This window comes from Xyrauchen texanus, chromosome 41, assembly GCF_025860055.1.
Source record: "Xyrauchen texanus isolate HMW12.3.18 chromosome 41, RBS_HiC_50CHRs, whole genome shotgun sequence".
Classification (NCBI taxonomy): domain Eukaryota; kingdom Metazoa; phylum Chordata; class Actinopteri; order Cypriniformes; family Catostomidae; genus Xyrauchen; species Xyrauchen texanus.
The window spans coordinates 2,584,039-2,606,185 of record NC_068316.1 but is presented as its reverse complement, the minus strand read 5'-3'; the positions used below and the strand labels follow the sequence as shown (position 1 = coordinate 2,606,185).

At 40.7% G+C, this 22,147-nt stretch overlaps 1 protein-coding gene across 9 annotated transcripts in view; it reads right to left on the bottom strand.

Annotated features, from left to right (window-relative positions):
* mybpc2b (myosin binding protein Cb) overlaps window positions 1–22,147 on the bottom strand; it is a 42,114-nt gene that overhangs the window by 19,198 nt on the left and 769 nt on the right. The window contains exons 2-11 of one of the 9 annotated variants that reach the window (XM_052113650.1): window positions 10,760–10,777; window positions 10,626–10,643; window positions 6,753–6,770; window positions 6,615–6,632; window positions 6,068–6,127; window positions 5,830–5,978; window positions 4,303–4,420; window positions 3,130–3,178; window positions 2,574–2,633; window positions 1,054–1,220 (exon numbers count right to left, since the gene is read on the bottom strand). In XM_052113650.1, the coding sequence (XP_051969610.1) occupies window positions 1,054–1,220; window positions 2,574–2,633; window positions 3,130–3,178; window positions 4,303–4,420; window positions 5,830–5,978; window positions 6,068–6,127; window positions 6,615–6,632; window positions 6,753–6,770; window positions 10,626–10,643; window positions 10,760–10,777 (675 nt within the window). The remainder of the gene's footprint in view (window positions 1–1,053; window positions 1,221–2,573; window positions 2,634–3,129; window positions 3,179–4,302; window positions 4,421–5,829; window positions 5,979–6,067; window positions 6,128–6,614; window positions 6,633–6,752; window positions 6,771–10,625; window positions 10,644–10,759; window positions 10,778–22,147) is intronic. The other 8 variants (XM_052113651.1, XM_052113652.1, XM_052113656.1 and 5 more) reach the window with 8 other exon arrangements.

Sequence of the window (22,147 nt, the reverse complement as noted above, 5' to 3'; positions counted from 1 at the left end):
ATCCAAGGGTTCACTTACTTTTTCCACAGCACTGTGCATGTTTAATGGGATGTGTCCAATAAAGATTATAATTGTTTGTGTGTTATTAACTTTAGCACATTGTGTTTGTATATAATTGTTTCTTTAATGACCAATTAATGCAGAAAACCATCTAATTCCAAAGGGTTCACTTACTTTTTCTTGCCACAGTTGTAACACTAATAAAACGTTAAATATTAAACACCCTATTATATATCAATGAATTGCAATATATGAATAAACAGCAGCAATAAAAAAATATTTTGCAAAAATGCAAAATCCCTTTAAGGCTGCGTGCGGCTCAACTGAATCAGTGAATCATTTATGTGAACTAGTTCATTTTCATAAAACATCGGAGCATCCAAAGCTATGTATCAGGGAAGCGTTTAATGGAATGTTTGTGATGCTTCAGTGCTACTGTTTGGAAAATGTTGCTCGTTACTGGAAAAGCTGAGCTGCTCCCATGCTAAACCCATCAGACTGTCTTCTAAAGTGATCCAATTGGCTTTGGGACAGAACACACCCAAATTAAAACCAAAAAAGTACATCTACAGTCTCCTTGGCGATCATGATTTCAAGCTCGATTACACTTCCTATAGTGCCATCTAGCGCTCTGCGCATACGTCAACCACTTGGAAGTATAATCGAGCCTGAAATCAGGCTGCGGATGTTCTCACCCAAATCTGATTGAGTCACTTCTGAAGACATGGATTAAACCACCGGAGTCGTGTGGATTCATTTTATGCCGCCTTTATGTGCTTTATGGAGCTTAAATGTTTTGGTCACCATTCACTTGCATTGTACGGACCTAAAAGGTATTTACAAATCTTCATTTGTGTTCTGCTGATGAAAGCAGTGGCACATCTGGGATGGCATGAGGGTGAGTCAATGACGAGAGCATTTTCATTTTTGGGTGAACTGTCCCTTTAAGTAAGTAGCGTCGCTACTTTAAGTTAACTAGCCTCCAACACTGATTTCTCAATATTTCACACGCTTGCTAGTAATTGTTTTCATGTCTGTCTCAGTGTCTGTTACCAGCGACGGCCTTGGGCTCCACGCTCTTCATCTTCTTCAGTCTCTTCAGCATTCCCCGCAGGTCAGTGATGCCGTACTTAAACGCAATCTTCTCGTACTCGCTGGGGTGAGCGCTCTTCAGGAGCTCCCAAACGTCCACTTCAATCTCAGGTTCTACCTTCTTTTTCCTGTAGAGAAAAAGTGACGTGAAAAACAAGTCATTATTTTAGCTTTTCTTTGCTGCCACTATGATATTGAAATCTCCTTCCTTTAACAATTCGATCCTTGTTTTGCAAAAATTAATCAGCGTTTCGTTTTTCCACACAAGAGTTCTCACAGATTTCTATAATGTACATGCGGATAGGACTCGGTATCGAGTCGGTCAATTCGTTCCGATTCCAATATCTTATCGCCAATATAGGGCGACATCTGCTGGGGGGGGCGCCAAAGAGGAGGCCGCCGTAACGCACCCCAACCACCCCCTCAAATGGAGGGCAGCAATTGGGATCTCGTCCAGGGTCCCAGAATGGCCTGAAACGACTATTCACGTTCATTGTTATTTTGAAGATTAGATTAGATTTGTTTTATATACAAGTAATACTTGGAGTGGTGGTGGCGTAGTGGGCTAAAGCACATAACTGGTAATCAGAAGGTTGCTGGTTCGATCCCCACAGCCACCACCATTGTGTCCTTGAGCAAGGCACTTAACTCCAGGTTGCTCCGGGGGGGATTGTCCCTGTAATAAGTGCTCTGTAAGTCGCTTTGGATAAAAGCGTCTGCCAAATGCATAAATGTAAATGTAATACATTTCTATCCCATTTACTTCACCTGGAGCTTTTATTTTGACACCTATGATCACATATTGGGGCGGCTGTGGCTCAGGTGGTAGAGCGGGTCGGCCACTAATCGCAGGGTTGGCGGTTTGATTCCAGGCCCACATGTCTCCACGTGCCGAAGTGTCCTTGGGCAACACACTGAACCCCAAGTTGCTCCCAATGGCAGGCTAGCGTCTAGGCTAGCTCTACCGTCATTGGTGTGTGAATGGGTGAATGAGTCGCAGTGTAACGCGCTTCGAAAACCGCTAAGGTTAAAAATGCACTATATAAGTGCAGACCATTTACCATATGAGTGTATCACCGTTTTGGTGTCATTTTGATTAATTGTGCTGCCCCGAAAGATCGTGAAATTAGTCTACAAACCCGCTACTAATGGCCGAATAAAAAGCTAATCATCATGATTATAATGCGACAGCTAAGGCTAGTCGCTAGTGAAGGGTTTGGGACTGTGTATGTTCTTGTGGCGCCACCAGCTAGTCATGCCGTCATTTTCCTGTGGCTCCAGAGTAATTAGTCACATGACACCTAAAGCTTAGACGATTGGCTTAAAAACATTAAGGTTCTCAAGAGCAAAGATAGCTCGCACGTGGGCTGAACAACTACTACTAGTGAATGCTAACGTATAACAGACCTCATTGTCGTGAGCATAAGTGCACAACACCAAGAGAGTAAGAGTAGTTTTAAATGGATAGATTGAATGCATACTTTTTTGCTGCTTTGAGAAGAGCGCTAAAGTCCAGATCTCCGTCATCCTCACCAGCGTCCCTACACAAAGAGAACAACAGTCGTTAGTTTTGCCGTTCCGTTTTGGGGAGGCCAGTGGCCCAAATTAGTTAAAGAAATTGGTCAAACTTTTCAATACTATTCGAATTGTTTATATTAGTTAATGCACGAGGTATCATGAGCTAACAATGAACGTTTTATGAACATTTAATGCTAATTTATAAAAATAAATTGTTCATTTTTCATTCATGTTATATAGTTCAAAACGCTTCCGCTAATGCTAACCGTTAAAAGGTATCAGTATACTGTATGCTGAAATGAAAGTGAATAAGTGCTGTAAAAGTGTCGCTCATTGTTCATGTTATAGTTAACTAATGTTAATGAACACACCCTTATTGTAAAAGTGTTACCCGCTAATTTAATATGTGCCATGTACATGTCTTCCAAACTAGTTTAAGACATTTAAGGACATGCTTTTACATCATGAGAAACACAAATTCAGTCCAAACTTTTGACCGGAGTTGTGTAACACACTCACGCTCTTTTGAAGGCAGACAGAATATCTTCCTTCTCTTCTTGATCAGCAGCTTTAGAAAATTAAAAGATGAGTAAATGTGGAACATTAATATTCAATTAAAGGAATGATACGAGCTGAGCTCAATCGACAGCATTTGTGCCATAATGTTGATTACCACAAAACTCTTGTGTGTATGTGTGTGTATATGTGTGTGTATGTGTGTGTTTATGTGTGTGTGTGTGTGTCTGTGTGTGTGTGTGTATGTGTTTATGTGTGTGTGTGTCTGTGTGTGTGTATGTGAGTGTGTGTGTATGTGTGTGTGTGTGTGTATATGTGTGTGTGTGTGTGTGTGTATATGTGTGTGTGTGTGTGTGTGTGTGTATGTGTGTGTGAGCGTGTATTTATCACTTTGTGGGGACCAAATGTCCCCGTAAGGATAGTAAAACCCGAAATGTTAGACCTTGTGGGGACATTTTGTCGGTCCCCATGAGGAAAACAGCTTATAAATCATACTAAATTATGTTTTTTGAAAATGTAAAAATGCAGAAGGTTTTCTGTGAGGGTTAGGTTTAGGGGTAGGGTTAGGTTTAGGGGATAGAATATAAAGTTTGTACAGTATAAAAACCATTATGTCTATGGAAAGTCCTCATAAAACATGGAAACACAACATGAGTGTGTGTGTGTGTGTGTGTGTGAGTGTGTGTGTGTGTATGTGTGTGAGTGTGTGTGTGTGTGTGTGTGTGTGTGTGTGTATGTGTGTGAGTGTGTGTGTGTGTGAGTGTGTGTGTGTGTGTGTGTTTATGTGTGTGTGTGTGTATATGTGTGTATATGTATATGTGTGTGTGTGTATGTGTGTATATGTGCAGGGGTGAAAATTTCATCAAAATGTTGGGGGGGACAATAAACATAACAATTCTCAAGAGCAATTTTTGAAGGGGACACCAAGGGGTTTTTTCTTGTTGCCCCGTTTGTTTTATATTATTTTATTTCTTAAACAATTATTTTAAGAATATATCATTATATTATTTACAATACACATATTTTAATGATATTTTAGGGGGGGACAACCCTCAGATAAGGGGGGTCCTGACCCCCCCGACGATTTCCGCCTATGTATATGTGTGTGTGTGTGTGTGTGTGTGTGTGTGTGTGTGTGTGTGTGTGTGTGTGTGTGTGTGTGTGTAATGGACTAACCCTGTACAGTGATATCAAAAGTGCAGCTGTCACATTTGTCTTTCACAGTCACTTCACATCTGTATCGGCCTGCGTCTCCTGGGACGACCTTGATGATCTTCATCTCATAGGTATAGATCTAAGAGAGAAAAAAAGAGACACTCTGCACATAAAGTAAGAAAACCAGCATAGCTGGTGTGATCGTGTTTTTGACTAGCTAAACCAGCAAGAAACCTGCACCCGGTCTCTGCCGTGATTTGAGGATGAATAAAGACTTCCGTTCCGCTCAATGCACAAAGTGATCATATCGCTTCAGAAGACTTGGAAGATGGTGCACGAGTCGTATCGACTACTCATACTGTGGTTTTATGGTGTTTTTTTTGGTCCTTTCTGGAGATTGACAGACTGGAGTCACTATTCACTTCAATTATATAGTAACATTTTGTGTTCACAGAAGTAAGATAGTCATATGGTTTTGAAGTGAAATTAGAATTTATATATATATATATTGTTTTTTCTCTCCAATGTGAAAAGCCCAATTCCCTATTAACTCCTCGTGGTGGCGTAGTGACTCGCCTCAATCTGGGTGGCGGAAGACGAATCTCAGTTGCCTCCGCGTCTGAGACCGTCTATCCGCGCATCTTATTATGTGGCTTGTTGAGCGCGTTACCGTGGAGACGTAGCACGAGTGGAGGCTTCACACTATTCTCCGCGACATCCACACACAACTCCCCACACGCCCCACCGAGAGCGAGAACCACATTATAGCGACCACAAGGAGGTTACCCCATGTGACTCTACCCTCCCTAGCAACCGGGCCAATTTGGTTGCTTAGGAGACCTGACTGGAGTCACTCAGCACACCTTGGATTCAAACTCACGACTCCAGGTGTGATAGTCAGCATCTTTAGTCGCTGAGATACCCAGAGCACCGAAATGACTATTTTTATATTGGGGGGGGGGGGGTTGCTATTTCTTTTAGCCTGGTCGCATGCCAATTACTTGACTGTGGGGACATTTTTGCATTACTGTTTTGGTCATTAAACATATCACGGCAGTTCCAAGGTGAAATGTCCACTATGTGGCGCTCAAAGCGAGTTAAAAGTATTATATCAATAAAACAAACCTTGCAACCCTAAACCTTAAAACTAAACCCAACAGATTGTTTCAGCTCACGGATCGACTCGTGTGCTCTTCGGGACTCGTACCCCGCTCCTCTACATTACAAGTGTACCGCTCCATCAGTTGAGCTACTGTGCATCTGATCGCACTCGAACAAGCTTGTAAATGTAGTTGATTATGTGATGCAAACGTTAAAATGAGTCATGCGCAATAGTAAAAGTGTTTAGATGTCATAAGATAGCATTGTGTGAGGAACAGGATGAAAAGTAAGTGTTTATTAACTGATAATCTGCAGTTTTACTGAAAAGTCATTGCGGTTATAGCGCCTCTAATGTTCATTTCACCGCGATACGTACAATGAGTCATGTAAAAATCATTTTGAGTTTCAGTTCCTTTAATTGTTTAAGTTTCAAACACAGATTCAAACCTTGGTGTTTCTATCATATGTCTCTTTTATCTGGATGTGTTTTCCCGCTTTGCTGCCCAGGTCCATCCACTTCCCCTTTAACCACTTCATAACGGGTTTACGTGTCAGGTTGGTGGAGTCCAACTTAACCACAAATGTGACATCTTTACCTGCATACATAAACACACAAAACACATACATTTACACAACATTCATTTCATACTTACTCTTGATTCGTGCGGGGAATGCTATTTCATACCTGCGTAGACTTCCACACTTTCTGGCTTCTCCAAAAACAGTCCTGTTAACTCTGTTCGCCCTGTAATGGAACAAATATCTATTTATATAACAAATATACAGACAAATGCTGACAAACGTGGAACCTTAAATGCATGTCTAGAAAAACAACATTTGTCATAAACAGGCCGGTGAGCTTCATGCACAAGGAAAGACATCAATACAAAAACTCTTTCCTATTCTCACCGTTCACTCATTTGAAATAACACTGACATTTTTATATGAAGGCAAGCAAAGTATATTTACATACACATAACATGTGCAACAGAACCATATTAGATTACTTTTATCATGTAAAATCATACTATTAATATATATCATAATATTTACTAATATAACAAAACGTTATATTAGAAATACAATCTTTCACTCTGTAATGCATGCCTTTGTAGAATTACGGACTGAGTTAAATTGTAATTTATGTTTAGTTAGTACGTCGTTTAATTATAAGGAGTTGTAAGATATAAGGACGTTGCTATGGTGATTTCTTAAGCATTCAGATTTATTACCATCCTCAGCTGGACCTTCTGCAGATGAAAGAACAACAATAAACTAATGCAAAACTAAAAAGCTTCCCTTAACTTTACATTTGTATTTATTAAATGTCTTTTCATTTTGAAACAATATAAGCTAAAGATGATACTTACCATCTGCTGGCTTTACTTCTGTGAAAAGAAATGAGAAAAAGAGAAAGTTTACATTAGGATGTGTGTTTTTAAGCCCATTAAATAAAAGTGTAATATAACCTGTATTTGTATATCTGCTACATTTCGTTTTACCTAGTAAATAATGTCTGCGCCACTAGACGTATCGAACAGTATTGCAAAATATAATGACCGTTTCCTTCTCTGGCTTACTTATAGTTGTAGGCTTCGATCGCTGCATCGGAGAGTGCACTGGCGACGTCGGACGCCGACTAGACTGGGCTGCCACCTTCGACTCCCAGTCTAAGGCTAACGCAGAGCATCGGGTCACCATTCCCGGCCATGACCCTCCCACACCCCTGGTCCCTTTCTTCCCGGAGTTGGACGATGAACTGACAAGGTCGTGGAGGGCACCTTTCACTGCCTGAAACTCACTACACTCGACGGCGGGGCGGTCCACGGGTACACGGAGGTTCCTAAGGTGGATAAGGCGGTTGCGATGCACCTGTGCCCGCAAAACGTCACCACCTGGCAGGATCGACCAGCGCTCCCCTCCAGAGCCTGTTGGACTACGTCGTCTCTGCGACTAAAGCCTACAGTGGCGCTGGACAGGCCTCCTCCACCCTGCATACCATGGCCATCCTACTGGTACACCAGGCCAATGCACTAAAATAACTGCACATGGGTAGTCCTGATCCCAATGTGCTGCAGGAGCTAGGCTCGGTGATCAACTTCACCCTCCGGGTGACGAAGGTCACAGCACGAGCACTCAGACAGGCAATGTCCATCTTGGTGGTCCAGGAATGCCACCTGTGACTGAATCTGGTCGAGATAAGGGACACCAACAAAGGCCGCTTTCTCAACGCGCCCGTCTCCCGACCAGGCGAAAGACCAGGCGGCTCCGCCTCAACCCGAGACCAGTTCTCAGCGTAGAACCCCTCGCAGGAAGCTGACGCCCCCAGTCTCTCGGGCCGGCACGAGGACCCAGAAAGCTCCCAAGCCCCCCCCAGAGACGGATGACCTAGGGAGCGAGACGTCCACTACAGAGCTGATATCCAGACCACCCCATCCCATCCCCCGCTGGAGGGCCAGGAGGTAAATCCTTTGTTTCCTTTTCTCTTTTGTTCTCCGCTCCCCAAGCAGTTTGCGGTACCCACGTTGTTAAAAAGAGAGTGGTTTCCTCGCTCCTTGGGTCATGTAATCGGTGTCCATAGCTGCCATTGTCATAACCGCCAGACACCAAGCACCCGCAGCCAGGGCCCCGCGAATGCGCCTCCCCCCGCCGCGAGGCCCCACCCCCCGGTACATCAGACGTGATGGTCCCCTTAGTGCCCCTCGCCCGAAGCTTGGACGCGTGGCTAACGCTTTCCAACCCTTTGCGGTGGCTGGCCAGGACCTTCCAACTTAGCTACGCACCCATCCCGGTTCAGCAGCATCCACTTCACTACAGTGCAGACCAAGAATGCCGCCACCCTGCATATGGAGATCGTGACCCTTCTTCGCTAAGATGCGATAGAGCCTGTCTCTCCAGCCGAGATGGGGAAATGGTTCTACAGCCCTTACTTCATCGTGCCAAAGAAAGGCGGTGGGTTGCAGCCAATCTTGGACCTGCGAGTTTTGAACCGTTACACAGTTACACAGATTCCCATTCAAGATGCTGATGCAGACACACATTTTGAAGTGAGTCCAGCATCAAAATTGGTTTGCGGCGGTAGACCTGAAGGACGCATACTTTCATGTCTTGGTTCTACCTCGATACAGACCCTTCTTACGGTTTGCCTTCAACGACCAGGCATATAAGAACAAGGTCCCCGTCCCCTAGTGTCTTCCCGAAAGTCACAGAGGTAGCTCTTGCCCCGTTAAGGGAAGTGGGCATCCGCATACTCAACTACCTCGTTGACTGGCTGATTCTAGCACACTCTCGAGAGTTGGAAGGACCTTCTTTCTCAGGGATGGGGCACAATCTGGCACCCACGCCCAGACCTCTGGAACCTCTACGTCTGGCCCTTGGATGGGATGCAGAAGATCTAAGTGGCCTACCACCAGCAGTCATAGACATGATCACTCAAGCCAGAGCTCCCTCTACCAGGCAGCTTTATGCCCTGAAGTGGCATTTGTTCACGAATTGGTGTTGTCCCCGAGCGAAGACCCCCAGAGGTGCGCAGTCGGGTCAGTGCTTTCCTTCCTGCAGGAGAGGCTGTAGGGGCGGCTTTCCCCGTCCTTGAAGGTATACGTAGCCGTCATAGCCGCACACCATGACACAGTGGGTGGTAAGTCCCTAGGGAAACACAACCTGATCATAAGGTCCCTCAGGAGGCGCCCGGAGGCTGAATCCTCCCAGGCCATGCCTCTTCCCTTCATGGGATCTCTCCATAGTCCTCTTGGGCCTTCGGAGAGCCCCATTTGAGCCTCTAGAGTCAGTCGATCTGAAAGCCCTCTCATTAAAGATGGCCCTCCTGATTGCACTCACCTCCATCAAGAGGGCGGGGGACCTGCAAGCGTTCTCTGTCAGCGACTCTTGTCTGGAGTTCGGTCCGGCAGATTCTCACGTGATACTGAGACCCCGACCAGGCTTCAGGGAATGAGATATTGTGTCCCTCTTGCCACAACAATATACTAGCCGGACCTTGTCTTGGCTCCTCAGCAAAAAGCCTGAATGGAATTGCATTCCAGATCCTTTTATACCCGTATATCCGGGGGAGTGGCATGCAAATTCCACTCGGCAATTCTCATTTGCCATTTCTCAAAGAATGGGAGGTTTTTGGGTCTCTCAAGAGCAACCCTTAGTATCACTACATCGACAAAACATCAGGGAACGGGGGTTACGACAGTAACCAAGACGTTTTAATGAGTAAAACGTACCTCCCTAACCAGGTCCGGATTAAGACTCCTAAGTGCACCTGGGCATTACAAATGTCTGTGATTGGTCCATACTTTTCAACGCTTAGAAAAGGAACACGTACCAAGTGACAGAGTCACCTACGTGCTGTTTTGCCTGTAAAATCTTACAGCGTTTTATATCTCACTGGCGACATTTTGACATTGGATAGTTATTTTTTTTAATTGCAAGGATTAATATACTTTCTGGCTTCTCCAAAAACAGTCCTGTTAACTCTGTCCACCCTGTAATGGAACAAATATCTATTTATATAACAAATATACAGACAAATGCTGACAAACGTGGATGCCCACAGATAAGAATTCTTCAAACGACAACAGAGGTAACAAGAGGCGCACTCTGTTTCCATTTTAAACAGTCCTTGCAAATATTTAAAACATTTTCTCATTGATGCACACAGCATACTTCATGAGACTAAAATCATTAATGAACAAAGTGAATGATGCTACCATTAAAAGTATAAATAAATCAAATAAAAACAGAACGTTCAATCTCATTCTGAGCAACAGGAAGTTGTCACAACAAATACATACAATAACTCTAATGATTGAATCCTTAAATGCATGTCTAGAAAAACAACATTTGTCATAAACAGGCCGGTGAGCTTCATGCACAAGGAAAGACATCAATACAAAAACTCTTTCCTATTCTCACCGTTCACTCATTTGAAATAACACTGACATTTTTATATGAAGGCAAGCAAAGTATATTTACATACACATAACATGTGCAACAGAACCATATTAGATTACTTTTATCATGTAAAATCATACTATTAATATTAATCATAATATTTACTAATATAACAAAACGTTATATTAGAAATACAATCTTTCACTCTGTAATGCATGCCTTTGTAGAATTACGGACTGAGTTAAATTGTAATTTATGTTTAGTTAGTACGTCGTTTAATTATAAGGAGTTGTAAGATATAAGGACGTTGCTATGGTGATTTCTTAAGCATTCAGATTTATTACCATCCTCAGCTGGACCTTCTGCAGATGAAAGAACAACAATAAACTAATGCAAAACTAAAAAGCTTCCCTTAACTTTACATTTGTATTAATGAAATTTTCATTTTGAAACAATATAAGCTAAAGATGTCACTTACCATCTGCTGGCTTTACTTCTGAATGAGAAAAAGAGAAAGTTTACCTTTGGATGTGTGTTTTTAATCCCATTAAATAAAAGTGTAATATAACCTGTACTTGTACATTTAGTTTTATCTAGTAAATAATGTCTGCGCCACTAGACGTATCGAACAGTATTCCAAAATATAATGACCGTTTCCTTCTCTGGCTTACGTATAGTTGTAGTATATACTATACCAGGATGATGTCATGAACATTACGTGACCGTGGAAACATTTATGTAAAGCTAAAATGATTCCCTTCATTTCAAATTTCGCTGTAGTTTCCCTGTGAAATGTCCAGCGGGGGGCGCCAAAAGGGAGTGAATTAGTGTCGTTATCAACGAGGTAAATATTAAATAGAGGTTTTAATGAGTAAAACGTACCTCCCTAACCAGGGCCGGATTAAGACTCCTAAGTGCACCTGGGCATGACAAACGTCTGTGATTGGTCCATCCTTTTCAGCGCTTAGAAAAGGAACACGTACCAAGTGACAGCGCCAACTACGCACGGTTTTCGCCTATAAAATCTCATTGGAGACATTTTTACATTGGATAGTAATGTTTTTTAATTGCAAGGATTAATATACTTAAGCAGTATCTATAAAAGCCTTAATAAAATCTCCATGCATTAATAAACGACTATTATTGGCCTATCCTTTCCAGCGCTGACAAACGTGTCATGTACCACGTGACAGCGCCATCTACTCTCTTTTTTGGTAGTGGTCCAGACCTCTTGATAATAGTTTACACCTGATTAATGATACTAAAAAAATGGACCTTAGAGGTCTGGGTAGCTCAGCAAGTCAAAACGTTGGCTACCACACCTGGAGTCGCAAGTTCAAATCCAGGGTGTGCTGAGTGACTCCAGTCAGGCTTCCTAAGCAACCAATTGGCCCGGTTGCTAGGGAGGGTGAAGTCACATGGGGTAACCTCCCCATGGTTGCTATAATGTGGTTCATGGGGCGTGTGGTGAGTTGTGCGTGGATGCCTCGGAGAATAGAGTGAAGCCTCCACACGCACTAGGTCTCTCCGTGGTAACATGCTCAACAAGCCACGTGATAAGCTGTGTGGATTGACGGTCACCAACTGAGATTCGTACTCCGCCACCCCGAATGGGGCGAGTCACTACTCCGCCACCATGAGGACCTAGAGTGCATTGGGAATTGGGCATTCCCAAAAAAAAAAAAAAAACAGACCTTAACGAACGATTTTAAAAACGAACGTTTTTACAAATGCCGTCGCATGGTGCACACCTGGACGTGGTGCCCCTGGGCACGTACCCAATTGCCAATATGGTTAATCCCCTCGGTTAACCTAACATACTGTAAACGTTGCATATCTGTGGTTACGGGTCATTCTACTTGAGGTCGGTAATTTGTGCCGGCCCTGTGCCTAACCTAAAACTTTAGCCTAAATGTAGCCAACAGTGTCATAAAAGCAAATGAGAGGTGAACAAAACAGACATCCCTACCCTAAACCAACACTTAACCGTAATTTTGTGTCGCTTCTATACTTTCGTCTAATGTGCCAGCCTCGGTCTGCCGAGTCCAAAGTCAAACGGTCTATAAGATGAGCCACCATGCAAGCTAATTACATTGGGATACGTGTGTTAATGTAAGGCGGTCTGTAAAACAAGCGTTAAAATGTAATTGTGTCGAAATGTAGAACGCGGCTTGTAAACGTACTTTGGCGAAAATCTAGTCATATAAGACTAGGTTGGAATATACTTATTGACTGTGTACTAAGCTGTAATACATGACGATGAACGTGACAGACAGCCAGTGTTTTATGTATTATCATGTTGACATAAGCTGCCCTGATGTCATTCTAGTAGCAGATGATAAATATATTTCAAACCTTTGAGTTGTAAACGGATCTGTAAAAGGAATCTTTAGGCAGTCCGCCAAATGGAAGCTAGAAAAACCAATAATTTAACACCCCTTCTCCAGAAAAATATAAGAACATCCCGACCTCACAGATTTATAGTTAACATAAAATCAGACCCTATCAAATTCATTCACATTACTGCTTTTATTGAGCACAATACCTTCATTTGATATGCCACAAATTTGGAGTTTCCAGTCTAATGGGAAAATATCTAAGGTCATGTGGTCTGAAATAGCAGCTTACCTCACGTCTACCCCACCTCGCTTTCAGAGGGCGTGCTGTTGCTATGGCGCTTGCTGAAAGGCCACAGTAACTCGTAACTTCTCTAATCCCACGCCAAGAAGATAACGACGTGCCATGCCAATATCAGATGGCAAGCATCTTATGATCAGGCCCTGCAAAGTCTGTGTCAATAAATATGACAAATTACCGACCTCAAGTAGAATGACCCGTAACCACAGACATGCAACGTTTACAGTATGTTAGGTTAACCGAGGGGATGTGTCACATTGGATGTTGTTTTTATATATTTATGTTTCTTCTTTATAAGACTTAACACTGGTTTTAGATAAACTGAAGTCTTGGGCATCACAGAGAAGTGTCTAAGTTTAGCAAGTTTAGGCAGACTTTCCGACAACGATCCCTTCCTGCTCGATTTCTCTTCCTAAAATAAGGAAGTGGGACGGAATAGTACTCTGCTGCTTCCTTTTGAAGGATGATGTTACTTTTGTAGATCTATATACATATATACATATATATATATATATAAATACATATATATATACATATCATGAACCCTCAACCTATGATGTCATATGTCTGTCCTCTGCCTCTTTTTCAAGCGCTATATCACATTTCAAACCACGTACACAACCACTATATCAAACTAATAGACAAATCGTGCCTTAAATGCTCTCAAACCTTTCGTGTAACACTTTTAGATTGTAAAAGAAATCATACAAAGTACAATACAACACAGCTTGCCCAAAAACAAAAAGGTTCAGGGCCCTATAAATTCTGATAACAACACTTTAACCTCCATAAGTGGGATTACTATGAAAGGATGAAGATTATACTGCCAAGCTCCGCAAATAAATAAAAAACACACTATAAGTGTCATATAAGTCATCCAAATGCAACTCATGTGCGATGTTCTAGCGGTGCCTTCACATACAGCGCGACGCGAGTATTTCGCGCGGTGCGAATAGATACAAAGTCAACACAAAGATGCGCATAGGAGCGATTTAGCGCCGGACAGCGCAATTGAAGCAAATGGTGCGACTCAAACATGCGAAATCGCTTCATTCGCTTCATCCGCGTGAGTTGACATTTTTCAACTTGAGCAAGAAATTCGCATGACGCGTTGAGCATTGAGATTGTCCGGATGTTACTGACATAGTAGCAGAAGAAACCTGGAAAAATGGATGACAGAATGGTTGTAGCGGTGTGTGGACACCCGGAATTGTAGGACACAACGTCATACATGTACAGAGACCGGACGACAAAAGACATCGCTTGGAGGAAAGTGAGCGAGGAAGTTGGACTAGCTGGTAAGTTCTGAAAATATGCACGTCTACTTGATTCCAGCTATTGGTTGAACTTTACTATGAACCAAGTCATAGAAGCCCCGCCTCCTGTCCTTTCCGGAAGAGAAGCGGGAATACTCCCGGGTTCGCGTTACTCACGCAAACGCGAGTTTAAACACACGTTTAAACAATCCAGCGGTCAAACTCGAGCGAGCAATGAGAGGAAATTTTCTTCGTGTTGTATGTGAACGCACCATAAGTCCTCTAAAACCACTCGATAGTTTAATGTGAAGTAAAGTTTGAAATTTATATTAGAGGTCGACCGATAGTGGATTTTGCCGATACCGATAACTACGGTGGTGGAAAAGGCCGATTACTGATAGATATTTTTATCATTTTATAAATCAATATAAAAATATCCAAGTCTTTCCTTACTATGACAGGCACAGACATTGAGGCTACAAGAGGCCAAAATGAATAAAACCCCAAAAGCAGTTTATTGTGCGACCAAAATTCCAATAATATCCAGAAAAATTCAGATTTGGTGCATAACGTGGAAATTAACTATAAACAAGCACAAAATACACCGGGACGTTTTATTTGCTGCATTACAATGCAAAGTATTTAAATTAAGCTTTTTTTCGCCGATATATATATATATATATTCACCAGATGAGTTTTGTATATATAGAATATACATACTGTAGTTTATATAATTTCACCAAATGAGGTATATTGTTGAGGGAACTAACAATCGCACAGATTTTTGCCGCTAACCGATAGTTCCAAAACAGCAACTATCGGCATTGATTAATCTGTAAAACCGATATATCGGTGTACCTCTATTTTAAATCATTATTCACTGGCAATCTTGAACTCTATAGCTCTCAAATCTCATTTGCACTTATGTTGATTTAAAAAATGTTGCCTTTTGACATGTTGTGTCAGGTTTAATGTCATTGACACAAAAGCCATGTTGCATTTCAAAGATGAATTTTTGGGTGAATTTTACTTTGGATCACTCAGTATCTGTTGGTCCATCTGACAATATAAATATCTTCAACTATCAGCTGCACAGATATTAATAACACAGAACTGCCATTAATTCAGTGTTTATAGTTTATAAATGTCTACTGAGTATAAACGCTTCAGTTTGTTCTCATGATTCACATTAGACCAATGAGAGATGTGTGCTAGAGGTGATAGTAGATACTACACAGTGGATTTAGCACATTAGGAGACTAAGCCCCCTGTCTTAACACAATTCCACACATACACAATCATACACACACGCACGCACACACACACACACGCACACGGTCTAGTAAACAAAATTGCAGCAGCCAGTGATTTCATCATTTAGGTAAGTCATTCAAATGATACAATCACTTAAAATAATTGTATTTTATTTTTTATTTCTGGCCACACTTTTCAAAACATATCCTCTATACAGTAGCAGTTCTTGCTGTTTTATTTATTTATTTATTTATTTATTATTATTTTTACAAAAATTTCCTTAAAACAAATACTGTAGAGTCACCTAAAGTGGGAAGTGTTTTTTTTCCTGCATTTTTAAACAACAATTTAAACGTGGATAAATCGATTTATTTTGTTATCCTGACAATGCACAATATATACAGTATATATATGGATTCGAACCAGAGTCTCCTGGCATGAGAGGCAAGTTGCGCTAACAAGGAGGCTAAAGGCTAACTACCTACCAGCTGGCTACTGTTACATTCACCCCCCTAAACCTCACGCCCATCCGGGTCACAGCACCACTGTAACCGGTCCTACTCAACCCGCTACGAGCGGGAATCGAACCGGCATCTCTGGCATGAGAGGCGAGGCGTGCTAACAAGGAGGCTAAAGGCTAACTACCTACCAGCTGGCTACTGTTACACTCACCCTCCTAAACCTCACGCCCATCCGGGTCACAGCACCACTGTAACTGGTCCTACTCAACCCACTACGAGCGGGAATCGAACCGGCGTCTCTGGCATGAGAGGCGAGGCATGCTAACAAGGATGCTAAAGGCTGCAGCCTATAGCATCAGTCGCTAGTGCGCCTCTTAAGGCCAGGGAGTGAGTTTTACACACTGCACCGCTATCTACCAGCTTGCTACTGTTACACTCACCCCCCTAAACCTCACGCCCATCCGGGTCACAGCACCACTGTAACCGGTCCTACTCAACCCGCTACGAGCGGGAATCGAACCGGCATCTCTGGCATGAGAGGCGAGGCGTGCTAACAAGGAGGCTAAAGGCTAACTACCTACCAGCTGGCTACTGTTACATTCACCCCCCTAAACCTCACGCCCATCAGGGTCACAGCACCACTGTTACCGGTCCTACTCGACCCGCTATGAGTGGGAATCGAACCAGCGTCTCTGGCATGAGAGGCAAGGCATGCTAACAAGGAGGCTAAAGGCTAACTACCTACCAGCTGGCTACTGTTACATTCACCCCCCTAAACCTCACGCCCATCAGGGTCACAGCACCACTGTTACCGGTCCTACTCGACCCGCTATGAGCGGGAATCGAACCAGCGTCTCTGGCATGAGAGGCGAGGCATGCTAATAAGGAGGCTAAATGCTAACTACCTACCAGCTGGCTACTGTTACATTCACCCCCCTAAACCTCACTCCCATCCGGGTCACAGCACCACTGTAACCGGTCCTACTCAACCCGCTACGAGCGGGAATCAAACCGGCATCTCTGGCATGAGAGGCGAGGCACGCTAACAAGGAGGCTAAAGGCTGCAGCCTATAGCTTCAGTCGCTAGTGCGCCTCTTAAGGCCTGTGGAGTGAGTTTTAGCTGGCTACTGTTACATTCACCCCCCTAAACGTCACGCCCATCCGGGTCACATCACCACTGTAACCAATCCTACTCAACCCGCTATGAGCGGGAATCGAACCGGCGTCTCCGGCATGAGAGGCAAGGCATGCTAACAAGGAGGCTAAAGGCTAACTACCTACCAGCTTGCTACTGTTACATAAGCATGTAATGTTCTTACATTTGCAGTGTCATAATTCATAAATAGATATGTCTTATAGAGTTGCCATATGCTGAATGTTCTGAGGTTTCAAGCTATTCTCATTACACTGTCACCTATACCTTAAAATTAGCAACCTAGAGTTTCACCATCTGAAAATGCTTTTAAAATGTGTGATGTTTTATTTAGCCCTGTAAAAAAATGCTATGCAAAGTTATGATGTGAAATGAAGAAACATTAGGTCATTATTAGCACCGAGTGACTATATTTGTTTATGCTACGCTGGCTGATAGGACAGTGGTAGTGCACTTTATAATGCCATTGCTAAAGGGCACTTTTTGTACGTACGATAGCGGAAGGGGAGGAGTTACCCGGCCGTGATGCGCTCCTGACAGAACGCAACAAAACAAAGCGCTGGAGGTGGTGGCCACACATGGCCACACAAGGTACGCGCTCAAAACGTCACTTCCAACGCTGAAAAAGGCGAATGTTGCTGTGCAGTAAAGGATGTCAGTGTTCCCTTTAAGACAAAACTACACTTGATAAACAAATGCATAGAGGACAGCGCATAATCTGGGACACTGTTTACTACTCGGCTGGTCATGTGATCGCAACATGTCGCCCCCATGTGGTGACCTGCTCCACGTGGACATTTGGTATTACATTAGTACTTAACTATTACCTTAGATTTCTTCATAGTGTGCAGAATGTTTTTAATGAGGAACAAATTCCTCAGTGTGCTTTTAAATAGGAGACGGATATCTCGGCTGACTTTGCATTTTGTTGGTGGTAATAATCACTACTTAATCACCTCTTCAGTGTGCACTTTCACACTCATAAAGATTGTGAAACTGAAGTGGTAATTATAGCGTATGATGGTATTTTTAGATCTGAGCTCTCCCTCTGGGGTTCTGTCCCACTACCATATCAGACCAAAGCATCTGGAAAATCCCTTATATGAGCGTGTGGGTGAGTAAATCAACCTGACGTGCTGCTGATCAGATTTACTGCTGTCGGAATGGGTTCATTGAAAGTAAGAGGTTCGAAGGAGAAATGGTGCAGAGAGAGAAATGATTTGTCATGGGTAAAGATGACATGATAACATCATTGCTACACACCTAGAATACTCTCTTAACAGTGCTCTGTCCTTGTTTATCGCTAGGTAAAGTATATAAGATACTAACATATAGCATGAGGATAGTGACAGGCTGGATGGTGGTATAAGTGTAGAAAGGGCAGAGGTCGATCATAGGTTATTTTTAGGTTACTGTGCAATGTCTGTGAGCAGAGAGACCCAACAGATTCAGAAACTAAAAATGCTTTTTTAGCTCTGATATACTATCTTGGACGGTCATGTGGCCAGTGGCACGGCTTTAGTTGAGGTCATTAGGGTTACTGTTTTACTAGTATCCCAGAACTGTTCTTCGGATCCCAGCAAGGCTTTATACACTAGGTACAAATTAAATATAGCGGTTACAATGTCGACCCACGTGTTTATTTTAGTGCCTTATCCTCTTAAATTAGACGTTACCTTTTCCCAGTTTGCAAATGAAAGTTGACTTGGCAGATTTCAACATTATTATTATTACTGGTCCGTTTCATATGACACATGTGAAGGCGCATTATCGGCGTTCAGGGACAGAATGTTTTGTAAGCTGTCGTTGAGTGTGGAAATGTGTTAATGCACAGAGATAACACATTAATCTAATGCTGGACATTCTCTCCCATTCTCACACTATCAGGCGCTTTCTCATCTTACAAGCTCGCTGATGGTTACCACAAGGTTTTTCAGGATAGTTAAACAACCAGACCGCTGCGACGGGACGAAGACATATATTTCACAACCGTACTTCACCTGTAAATCCCCGTCCGTTTGACAGAACATAAGGTTTAACGAGCTCCACTTCAGGTTTAGTGAACTGTTGATGGATAGCTTACCCATCATATGTACATTATTAACATACTCATTTTCATATAAGGGATGTTATGTGATTGTACGGATGACCAGACATAGTCACGGAATACAAAAATAACATTAATAACAATAAGATTGTGTGAAATAAACTGTCGCAATTGCATAACTCGCAAATGTGAGATATGAAGATTGGAAAACCTTGCAATTTTATTCCTCGCAGTTGGGACGTTAAATCTTGTAATTCTGAGATATAGTCGCAATTGCATGGTATATTAAATTGCGAACTTATTTCGTAATTGCAAAATAAAGTCGCAATTCTGACTTAATTTCTCACATTGTAACTATTTTGTAATTTCGAATTTATATCTCGCAATTTTGACTTCATTTCTCACATTGTAACTATTTTGTAATTTCGATTTTATATCTCGCAATTCTGACTTAATTCTCACAATTGTAACTGTTTTGTAATTTCGATTTTATATCTCGCAATTCTGACTTAATTTCTCACAATTGTAACTTTTGTAATTTCGATTTTATATCTCGCAATTCTGACTTAATTTCTCACAATTGTAACTATTTTGTAATTTCGAATTTATATCTCGCAATTCTGACTTAATTTCTCACAACTGTAACTTTTGTAATTTCAATTTTATATCTCGCAATTCTGACTTAATTTCTCCCATTGTAACTATTTTGTAATTTCGATTTTATATCTCGCAATTCTGACTTAATTTCTCACATTGTAACTATTTTGTAATTTCGATTTTATATCTCGCAATTCTGACTTAATTTCTCACATTGTAACTATTTTGTAATTTCGATTTTATATCTCGCAATTCTGACTTCATTTCTCACATTGTAACTATTTTGTAATTTCGATTTTATATCTCGCAATTCTGACTTAATTCTCACAATTGTAACTGTTTTGTAATTTCGATTTTATATCTCGCAATTCTGACTTAATTTCTCACAATTGTAACTTTTGTAATTTCGATTTTATATCTCGCAATTCTGACTTAATTTCTTACAATTGTAACTATTTTGTAATTTCGAATTTATATCTCGCAATTCTGACTTAATTTCTCACAATTGTAACTTTTGTAATTTCAATTTTATATCTCGCAATTCTGACTTAATTTCTCCCATTGTAACTATTTTGTAATTTCGATTTTATATCTTGCAATTCTGACTTAATTTCTCACATTGTAACTATTTTGTAATTTCGATTTTATATCTTGCAATTCTGACTTAATTTCTCACATTGTAACTATTTTGTAATTTCGATTTTGTAACTCACAATTCTGACTTAATTTCTCACAATTGTAACTATTTTGTAATTTCGAATTTATATCTCACAATTCTGACTTAATTTCTCACAATTGTAACTTTTGTAATTTCGAATTTATATCTTGCAATTCTGACTTAATTTCGAACAATTGTAACTTTTGTAATTTCGAATTTATATCTCGCAATTCTGACTTAATTTCGAACAATTGTAACTATTTTGTAATTTCAATTTTATATCTCGCAATTCTGACTTAATTTCTCACAATTGTAACTATTTTGTAATTTTGAATTTATATCTCGCAATTCTGTCTTAATTTCTCACAATTGAAACTGTTTTGTAATTTCGACTATATATCTTGCAATTCTGACTTAATTTCTCACATTGTAACTATTTTGTAATTTCGATTTTGTAACTCACAATTCTGACTTAATTTTTCACAATTGTAACTATTTTGTAATTTCGAATTTATATCTCACAATTCTGACTTAATTTCTCACAATTGTAACTTTTGTAATTTCGAATTTATATCTCGCAATTCTGACGTAATTTCTCACAATTGTAACTATTTTGTAATTTCCAATTTATTTATCGCAATTCTGACTTAATTTCTCACAATTGTAACTATTTTGTAATTTCAACTTTATATCTCGCAATTCTGACTTAATTTCTCACAATTGTAACTATTTTGTAATTTCAACTTTATATCTCGCAATTCTGACTTAATTTCTCACAATTGTAACTATTTTGTAATTTCGACTTTATATCTCGCAATACTGACTTAATTTCTCACAATTGTAACTGTTTTGTAATTTCGACTTTATATCTCGCAATTCTGTCTTAATTTCTCACAATTGAAACTGTTTTGTAATTTCGACTATATATCTTGCAATTCTGACTTAATTTCTCACAATTGAAACTGTTTTGTAATTTTGACTTTATATCTCGCAATTCTGAGCTATAGCTGCAGTTGTGTGGTATACTAAATTGCAAATTGATATCGCAATTATGAGATAAATTCGCAATTGTGATGTTAAATAGACGTAATTTCTCACAATTGTAACTATCTTGTAATTTCGACTTTATATCTCGCAATTATTACTTTATTTCTTACAATTTCGACTTTATATCTCGCAATTATTACTTTATTTCTTACAATTGCAACTTTATATCTCGCAATTCTGAGATATAGTTGCAATTGCGTGGCATACTAAATTGCGAATTCATATAGTAATTACGAGAAAGTAGCAATTATGAGATAAAGTTGCAATTGCGAGATATAAAGTCAAAATTGTGATGTTAAATAGACGTAACTTCTCACAATTTTAAAAATTTGTAATTTAGACTTCATATCTCGCAATTCTGACTTAGTTTCTCACAACTGCAAAAGATAGTTGCGATTGCGTGACACTTTGAGCGATTATGAGATTAGAAGTCATAATTTCAAGGTTTGATAGACTAAATTTCTAATTCTGTAATTGTGACTCTCACTGTTTCAAATTTATATCTCGCAATTTCACGTTGCAACTGACTATATTTCGCAGTTCTGACTTTATTTCAATCAATTGCAATATAACTATGAGAAATAGTCACAATTGTGAGAAATTAAACTTGCAAATGTGAGATATAAAGTTTGATAAACCTTGCAATTGCAACTTTTTATCTCGCAATTCTGAGATATAGTTGCAATTGCGTGGTATACTAAATTGCAAATTTAAATCGCAATTATGAGAAATAAAAAACAAATTGTGATTTAAATA